The sequence below is a fragment of the Hypomesus transpacificus genome, chromosome 21 (genome assembly GCF_021917145.1).
Source record: "Hypomesus transpacificus isolate Combined female chromosome 21, fHypTra1, whole genome shotgun sequence".
NCBI classification, from domain to species: Eukaryota; Metazoa; Chordata; class Actinopteri; order Osmeriformes; family Osmeridae; genus Hypomesus; species Hypomesus transpacificus.
The window spans coordinates 2,633,891-2,642,198 of NC_061080.1; the positions used below are offsets into that span (position 1 = coordinate 2,633,891).

General features: G+C 47.4%; 1 protein-coding gene across 5 annotated transcripts in view; it reads left to right on the forward strand.

Annotated features, from left to right (window-relative positions):
- The first annotated feature begins 294 nt into the window (after positions 1 to 294).
- rbfox2 (RNA binding fox-1 homolog 2) overlaps positions 295 to 8,308 on the forward strand; it is a 22,965-nt gene continuing 14,951 nt past the window's right edge. For 4 of the 5 annotated variants that reach the window (XR_006957793.1, XM_047043614.1, XM_047043615.1 and 1 more), the window contains exons 1-2: positions 295 to 1,395; positions 7,804 to 7,854. Coding sequence is in view for 4 of the 5 variants with exons in the window: in XM_047043614.1 (XP_046899570.1) it covers positions 1,144 to 1,395; positions 7,804 to 7,854 (303 nt within the window). In the remaining variant the exon portion in view is untranslated. The remainder of the gene's footprint in view (positions 1,396 to 7,803; positions 7,855 to 8,308) is intronic. The other variant, XM_047043613.1, reaches the window with a different exon arrangement.

Consider the following 8,308-nt stretch of genomic DNA (forward strand, 5'->3'; position numbering starts at 1 on the left):
GCACACCATCCCATCGTTTAAAGCTTTACTGACAGAAAAAATGTCTAAAAGACTTCTAAGCCCTTGTACGTTGTGGTGAAGAAATAAAATCATGCGTCAGTTGCACACAGAACGTTAAAGACATGGAGGTAGGTATATGTTTCAACGTGAACATGGCACCCATAGGCCCCTATTGAAATGTGTGTAAGCACTGCGGCACACTGCGTTATTTGATGGCTGCATGGCTGCCAGGCTGCATGTTCAAAGGGTTGAGCGGAAGATACGAGGAGGGCGCACGACGGAGGGAACGGAGGAGGGAAGGGGAATGACTACACGAGCAGAGGGGGGAGGGAAGACAATTTCCTTTCTGTAGCGCACACGCCACGAGAATATACACCGGGATACGGACAAAAAAAACAGGGAAGAGAGGGAAGGAAATACCGCAGCCCCGTTGTCTTTTGTTTTGGGAAATCAACTAAAGCAGAAAAAAGGAATAACATGGAGAGATATCTTGACGAGGATTGACTTTCAATAACCCCTCCTCTCTGGTAAAAGTATCGCAATTAGACAGAGAAAAAGCGGTAGCGAGGACATGTTTAGGGCTTTTTTGGCTTGAGATATCGGTAGGATGTTGTTTTGTCAAATATTTCTTTCTCCGACTCAATAGTAAGGGGTTAACAGTGACAGCGTAATGTTCATGACATAATATTGTCAAGGAGATATCTAACATCGCTTTGTTTTGTAAATCTAAAGCCTAGGCCTTACAGTGGACATTGTACATGACTAGTAGGCTAAACATATGCCTATAGCCTACTAGATTAAAATTAGCTGCCCACGTATTCGATAGGCTTTTTTATATCCGACCAAGCTGTACTGCAGTAAGGAAGCGAGCGGTTGCCAATAAGAGGGTAAAATAATAGGCTACACAATCCATTTTGTTGCCTACATCGAATTGGATGATCAGATTAATACTGATCATCTTTCAGCTCGTATTAGGGTTGCATAGCTTTGATTGCATTACAATTTGAAATCTTATTTTATTAACAGCATTTGATTGTTAGGAGTATTTCCTGTTGACAGGCCAGATACCAAGGCAGAAAGGTGACCAATATTAGGAGATAATTCCAGATTTAGAAATAGACGGGGAACAGAAGGGCATTTTAAATGTTAATGTCGACCGACGTAGCATCAATCATGCTGCCTGTGTCCCGGGGATTGATGGACCGGGATAGAGAGCTGGACACAATGGCTGGAATGCATCCCAACTCAAGCGGAGGTCCTGCAGCTGTTCGGGGGATGAAGAGAGGGGACCCGGAGCCCGACGCGCAAACATCGGTAGCACTGTTGGATTCGACCGGGGCAGAATGCAAGCGTCCCCGGATTGACGGAGCTGGAGTAATGGCAGAGGTCGGCCAGGTGAGAGCAGTTGTTGGATATAGTTTGGCTCCAAATACGCCCACTAACGTGACTCTCGCGGTCAAACCCACATAAAGTGTAGAACATGTGTCTTAAAAATTATGTTTAAATGGGCGGATAGGCCTTTGTAGCCAAAATAGACTCCAGACTCTGGAAACTACCCTATAACCCAATCATTCTAGCACACCCAGATGAAAGCCTCTACTAATTATTGTCGAAGTATTTCAATCTATTCACTGGTGTGATCAAGCCGCTTGAAAGACAATGTGGTTTGACTCGTACAGCACTATAGACAACAGCCTACCACGACCTTTCTGGTTGACAGTATAGCGAACAAGACCTGAGACCAGGCGAAAAGTCATACGTGACACAACAAGCCTTTTGTCAATAGGCCACACATACGGAAAACTACTGACTTTGTAGTCAAGAAATGTGACAACACCCCCATAAAGTAGGGTACAGCGGAAAGCCTTCGGACAAAAAGTTAAACATTGTAGCCGACCAAGAGTTTTGAAGCTGCTACTTGTTGTGCTGTGGCCTAGCCTATTGCTTAAACAATTTGTTCAAATATTGCTCCTTGTCTGTTTTGCTACAACAACCAATTGAAAGAACCACGAGGCTATCCACATTGCAATAGAATGCATGTGACAACTTGTATCTAAAAACACCCAACTTCTTCTGTATTCCCAAATGTAAACTTCCCAAGCAATATCTAGCCCAGCCTCTTGAATGTTTTATAACATTTAGTTTTAAATGGAAATTGTAGGCAAATGCTTGCCTGTGTGATTTCTTTTGGGATGGGAGACTTAAATGTAAATAATGTGTGCCCATTTTATGAGGGAATAATTTACTCTACCATTGCCAACAGTAAAATTGCAACAGCCAAGGCCCAGGGGCATGAAATTCCCATTCCTACATCCAGTCATGCTAAGACGGCCTATTTCATGTATCACAAATACTGCAATTGATCTAAACGGTGCACCATTACAACAGTTACACATCAACAAAATCAAATTGCTGGTTTTATCAGAGATTTTTTTTGCTGCATGTCCATCTTTTTAATTGGATACATGGGTAGTACAGTTACTTTTTAGAGTGTCATTACATTGCATTATCCAGTCTCGGGCAAGGTTAAGTGATGCATCAGAGTGTAAAAAGCCAATTTCTCCACCATGGAAAGTAGCTGTAATGGGAGTGAAGTGGCCAGCTTGCAGGCGTCACATGGTGGGGGCTATGGCGTAGAGCAACTCCCAACACACACACACACACACACACCGACTCCAGAAGAGTTGAAAGACAAGCTTAGGAAGGTAATGCACTTTAAAACAGACAGAACGGAAGTGTGTGTGTGTTTGGGAGGGGGGGGGAGAGGGGGGAAGGCGCAGGGGGGTGTTATGAGAGCAAGGGCGATGCACTGCATGGATCAATAGCCCTCGCCTGGCCTTAAAAAAAGTATTGAGCATCAGCTGTTTGGGCTGTCCGGTAATGAGGGAGGGAAGGATCCCTCCCCACCACCCCTCCCTCCCCGAATGTAGGAACAGATTTGCCCTATCACTGGCAGTAAAGAGGCTTTGTTTCGGGCTAACAGGATCACTATGTGTGTACTGGAGGGGGCATTATAACCACACTGATCCCTGAGATCCTTATCTAAGGGAGAGGATTAATGGACCAAACACACTCACACACACTCACACACACACACACACACACACACTCACCCACACACACTCACACACACACTCACACACACACACACACACACACACACACTAGCATAATGCGGCCACTAAAGCTTAGGGCCATATTTTGGCCATCCCACATTTTCCGAGTCTTCCAGTTTGTAAACAAAGGCTTGAGATGCCTATTTAAGTTACCAGCACAATGCAACTATACTATGCATATGCACACATACTACAGTTGACACTTTCACATGAGAGAGAAAAAAAACTTCCAGCAACTGGGGGAAAAAAAAGAAATGAAGTGACATTATTATTCCCCTATGTGCAGGCACTTTTCATATTGCAGCAAATACGTAGGTTAAGAGGTATTCAACTCTATACGCAAAGGAGATCGCTGGGCTTTCCAAGAAACGTCTTTCAGACAGGCACACTGGCCCTTCTTCTGACTTCCACCTCTCCTGGGGACTGTGATTCACGGAAAGTGTTGCGTTATTTGTCACTCTGCTGAAGTTGAAGTATTTAAATGGCTGGCCAGGGTTAATTCTCTCTCTGTCTTGTTCTCTCCCTCCCTCCCTCACTCTCCCCCTCCCTCTTCTCTTTTTTCCAGTTGGGTTTTGCAAAAGAATTCAGCCTATCGCTGACGTAATGACAGCATTGATCCTTGACCCACGAGGCCGCTGTAACAGGGTGTGGTGATAGTAACGAGCAATACCATTACACCGTTGCCAGTCCAGCCCGTAATAATTATCGCCCACATCGCCATGGATACAGCCGTCATTCTCCATTAGTCATTGCCTTAACATGATTTTAAACCCTGAGTGAACTCATTTTAATCGGGCGGTGGCGTTTAGCTATCGCAGACATCCCTCTGACCTCAGCTGACAAGTGCCCTGAAAAGCTGGGCCACAAAAAAAAAAATATATATATATTTAAAAAAAAAACGTTTGACACGGCTTCAGAATCACACAGCTCATCCTGAGGTCTCATTCTGAGGGCCTGTCGGATTCAATTTGGTTTAGTACGCCGAGGCGCTCTGCGTTTGTTGAGACTTTGCGTGGGACCCTGGCCCCTCCGAACCTAATAAGGACTCGCCTCGGGGGGGAAAAAAGACCGTGCCACAACATTACGGTGGGTAGAGGACCTCGATGTACTTTCGTTTCAGTCAGACACCGAAATAGCAGCCCAACGTCAGCAAGAAAGAAAAACGCACTCTCGGTGTGAGCCGGGTATGTTTGTGTGTTCTATCTGGGCCGCGTTTCACTTTGAAGCCCGTCACAGGCGCGCAGCGGGGCCAAATGGGCCGACTCTTGGCTGAGGTTTGCTTACTTAGCATTCTGTCTTGGAGACAAGATGGGGGGGTGGGGGGAGTCGGCATGTCTTTACACTGAGCAGCCCTCTATCTCATCTAGGCACGTTGGAGAAAGATCTAGTGGGTTCCGAACCGTCCCCGTCACTTTGCGGTTTGGATTAGATGTAGGTAAACGGCCCCAGAAATGCACAGCCTCCCAAATTGATCCGCGTCCAGCCCTTGCGGACCAGCGAAACAGCCAAGTGCGGGTTCCTACGGCCAGCAGCAAGAATGTGAAGTCTCTCCGGAGTAAATAAACTGTTGGATCCTTCGGCTATCTGGGGGACTTAGCACCTAAGTGCTCCATGTGGATGAGATGGATGGAGGCATCTTGTCAAGTGTCCGACGGCGTCCTCCTTGAAGATGTTTGAGGAACCCTGAAGTAGCAACACAGGAGTTCTTCACCCCTCCAAAAAACGCTTGGGGAGCAATTGGTGTCTTTTTGGAGAAGTGGCGAAAAAACACTCTGGAACAGACACACAAAACACACACACACACAGACGCACACCCCCTGCCATTTTGGTGAGCGTACGGCCCGTGTGCAAGGGATTATCGCAATCCTGCAAACTAGTGACGTGAACGAGAAAGTTGTTTGAGGTAACCGAACTCCGGTTGAAGTTTGCAGGCCTGCACGCGCGCGCACACGCACGCACAATAACGCTCATATCAGGCCGTTCTAAAAGCGAGCCTTTTTTTCTGAGGGAGGGGGTTTCAGAGAAGGGGAGGTAGAGTAGGGTTCCACTCTACCTCCACCGAGCCCTATCTCATTTCCCCAAACCCCCAGAGTCCCCCTCCCTCCCTCCCCCCCCCCCCCCTTCACCATCTGTTGCCTTCAAGTCCTCCCGTTACTTTCTCCGGATTGTTCACTCTGTCTTCCCCCGCAGTTCTCTTCCTCCTCTTTTGGTCTTTCTTAACAGATAGCACACCGTGGCTGTACGCCTGGAGAAAAATGACCTAAGTCATATTACTTTTTAGAAGGAAAAACATTTGATGATGGTCTTTTTTAGTTCATTCCTGTGGGGTTTTTTGGTCCTCGCTGGAAAAAACCTTTCACGGTTTTTGACGTAGCACCCGTTTTTTTTTCCACGGTAGAATGACGGCAGAACAACACGCGCACTTCCAACACAGCCAACGTGGCTACCTCAGAGCAGTTTTCTACTTGACCTCAACGTTGTATGCCTTTGCCCAATATCTTTTTCTGCAGAAGATGTAGACTGACTTCTTCTATTGAGCCTGGCCGTGGTACCGGGCACAGACGCCTGTGGTGGTCGCCTGTGTCTTGTGCGTGTCACTGCAGGTTAACTTAGACCAACGCCGTTGGCGCTGCGCTGGTATTGTGTGCGTGTGTGTGTGTGGGTTTGTTTGTGTTGAGTGGACACTCCACATGGACAGCTCCCTCTCCGCCACCCCCCTCCGCCCAGCTCCTTAAGGAAATTGAGCACATGACTCCGCTCCATGTATGAGTCATTGTCTTTGATTCCCCTCTCTCTCTCTCTCTCTCTTTTCGGAGCCCCTTCACCATTCCTATTCGTCCAGTCAGGTTCCTCCCTCCGCGCTCTCTTCTTTCTCTCCATCTCACGTGTTTTTTCAGTTCTCCCTCTCTCCCCCCCCCCCCCCCCGTCTCAGAAATATCAATTCCAGATGTCATTTTATGGCTTCACCCCCCTCCCACCCTGGTCTTTTCGCAGTGTGGTGCCCAATGAAAATAAGTGTCTGGATTTTGCCTCTTTTTTTTTTCCTGGCCTGTTCTTTGCTGTGAGACACAGCATACCTCAGGGTTCAGGGGAGTGTACCATCCCGGTGAAATAGATGTTTATACTTTATTCATGTTAGTCAGGCTTCTCTAAAAGCTGATATATTATTTATGGGTCGACTCCGACGCCTGTTCCCCTAAGTACATTTTTGGCAGTGAGGTAAGAGTTACACAAACTGCAGTTTTTACTGGAACTACTTTTTAAAACTAGAACTAACATGACAATGTCCCCCCCCCCCCCCCCCCCTTCCTGAACCTACCAACTCACCCCCCCCTCCCCCCCTCCCCCCGGCCGCTCTTAGTTTGCCTTCACAAAATATTTTGATGCCGTTTTTGGGGGGGGATCGACGCTGCCCTCGGGGGGGATGGAGAGATAGGAAAGTAGACGGGTACTGCGTTAATCAGCAGGGCTCAAGCTGTGATGCGCGCAGAGCAAAGTGTTCCCCCAGGGGACGACGCAGGCGAGGCACATTGGTTCCAGATGAAAAGGAGATGGGTCGACGGGAGCAGGGAGAGAGAGGCTTGTTGTTGCAGTGTTTTATTTTGATTTTTATGGTAAATCTCTTATTTATTTTAGTATTATATCGAATGTAGCCGAAAGGAGGACACAGGCAGAGAAATATGCCGCTCACCCTGACCGAACGCATCATAATTGCCGGAAAAGAAGAGCCGTTTTAATGGATTGCATTAGCATAAACGCTGGAACAGAGAGTGATGAATGTGAAATAAATGGAGTTGCAAGAGCATTTTCCTATTTTGGAGAGCAAAGACGTGCAATCTAATTAGTATTGCACCAAAGAGCGAGAGATGAAGCAAGGAGGAGGGGGGGAGGGGATGTGGGGGAGGGGGGGGAGGGGATGTGGGGGAGGGGGGAGGCTGGGGTTCCTTTTTCTTTTTCCTTTTCTTAAATTATATATATATTTTTTTACCACAACAGCAATTAATCCCCGACTGTTTGGTCCATCTCCTCCTTGTCCTACCCTCACTCCTTGCAGCAGTCACCCTGTATAGCGGGTTGTGTGTGTGTGTGTGTGTGTGTGCGCGTGTGTGTGGGGAGGGGGTAAAGAAAACAGAGGGGAATGCGTCAGGCTCCGGATACTTAAAGGGCCTTATAGTCAATGACACTTGTGACCCATTTATGAGTTAAGGAGCTGGAGTGAGTCGTTCTCTCTTCTCCCCCCCTCGTTCAGCCCCCCCCCCCCCCCTCCTCTCTCTCTCTGTCTCTCTGTCTCTCTCTCCATCTCTCTGCTCTAACATGCAGACAATGGGCCCACTGGGGTGAGATCTCAACAGGACACTGAGTTGTCAGGGAGTAGACATAGTGTGGCACGAGCAGAATTAATTTGATTAGAAACCATTAATGCGACAATTAACTTGAACATCCCATAGAGTGACACACTGGGAGACTGGAGAAGGGGGGGGGAGGGGATGGGGGGGATGGGGGGTCGATGACCCGGAAGGAGAGGTCGAATGAGAGGCCGGACGAGCGAGTAAACGTTCCAGCGATCAAACATGAGCGCAGGAAGGGTAACACAGTCATCACGCGACAAGCCAGTTGACCCCTTTGCTCACCAGGCAGAAGTTGCTGGGCATGGTTTTTTAAAACATGTCTGCCCTCTCTGTTTCAGAACAACGAACCCTTGGCCCTGGGTTACCATGGATACCCCCCTCACAATCAGGTAAGACTGGCCTCTTTTGAAAACGTAGATTTCGTTTCCTCGTCCATGGGCGTTCGAAAACCATAAACACGGCACCTTTCACATTTTAAATCCCATTTCTATATTTGTAATATATTGAGTTGGATTCCTCCTGTAGATGGAACACCCTTTTTTATCGCAATATCACAGACACTAGCTCACTAGCCTGGGTGCAGAAAAGCCCTTTCTATGTAGAAGATCTACTGGAATGATTGGTCTAGGACCAAACGCATTAGATTACCAGCAAAGCGTTCTGAGGACAAGAGTCTTCACTTTTGCGTCCCTCAAACCACAAGGTAGGGGAAGTAGATGATAATTTCTCCCTCTCCTCAAAGGGACACTGTATTCCGACTCCTATATTTAGATTTCTATTTGCTGTTTGTCATGATGTCGTATGAGAAAGAAAGGGCTAGCTTCTCACAACAAGTCTCAACTG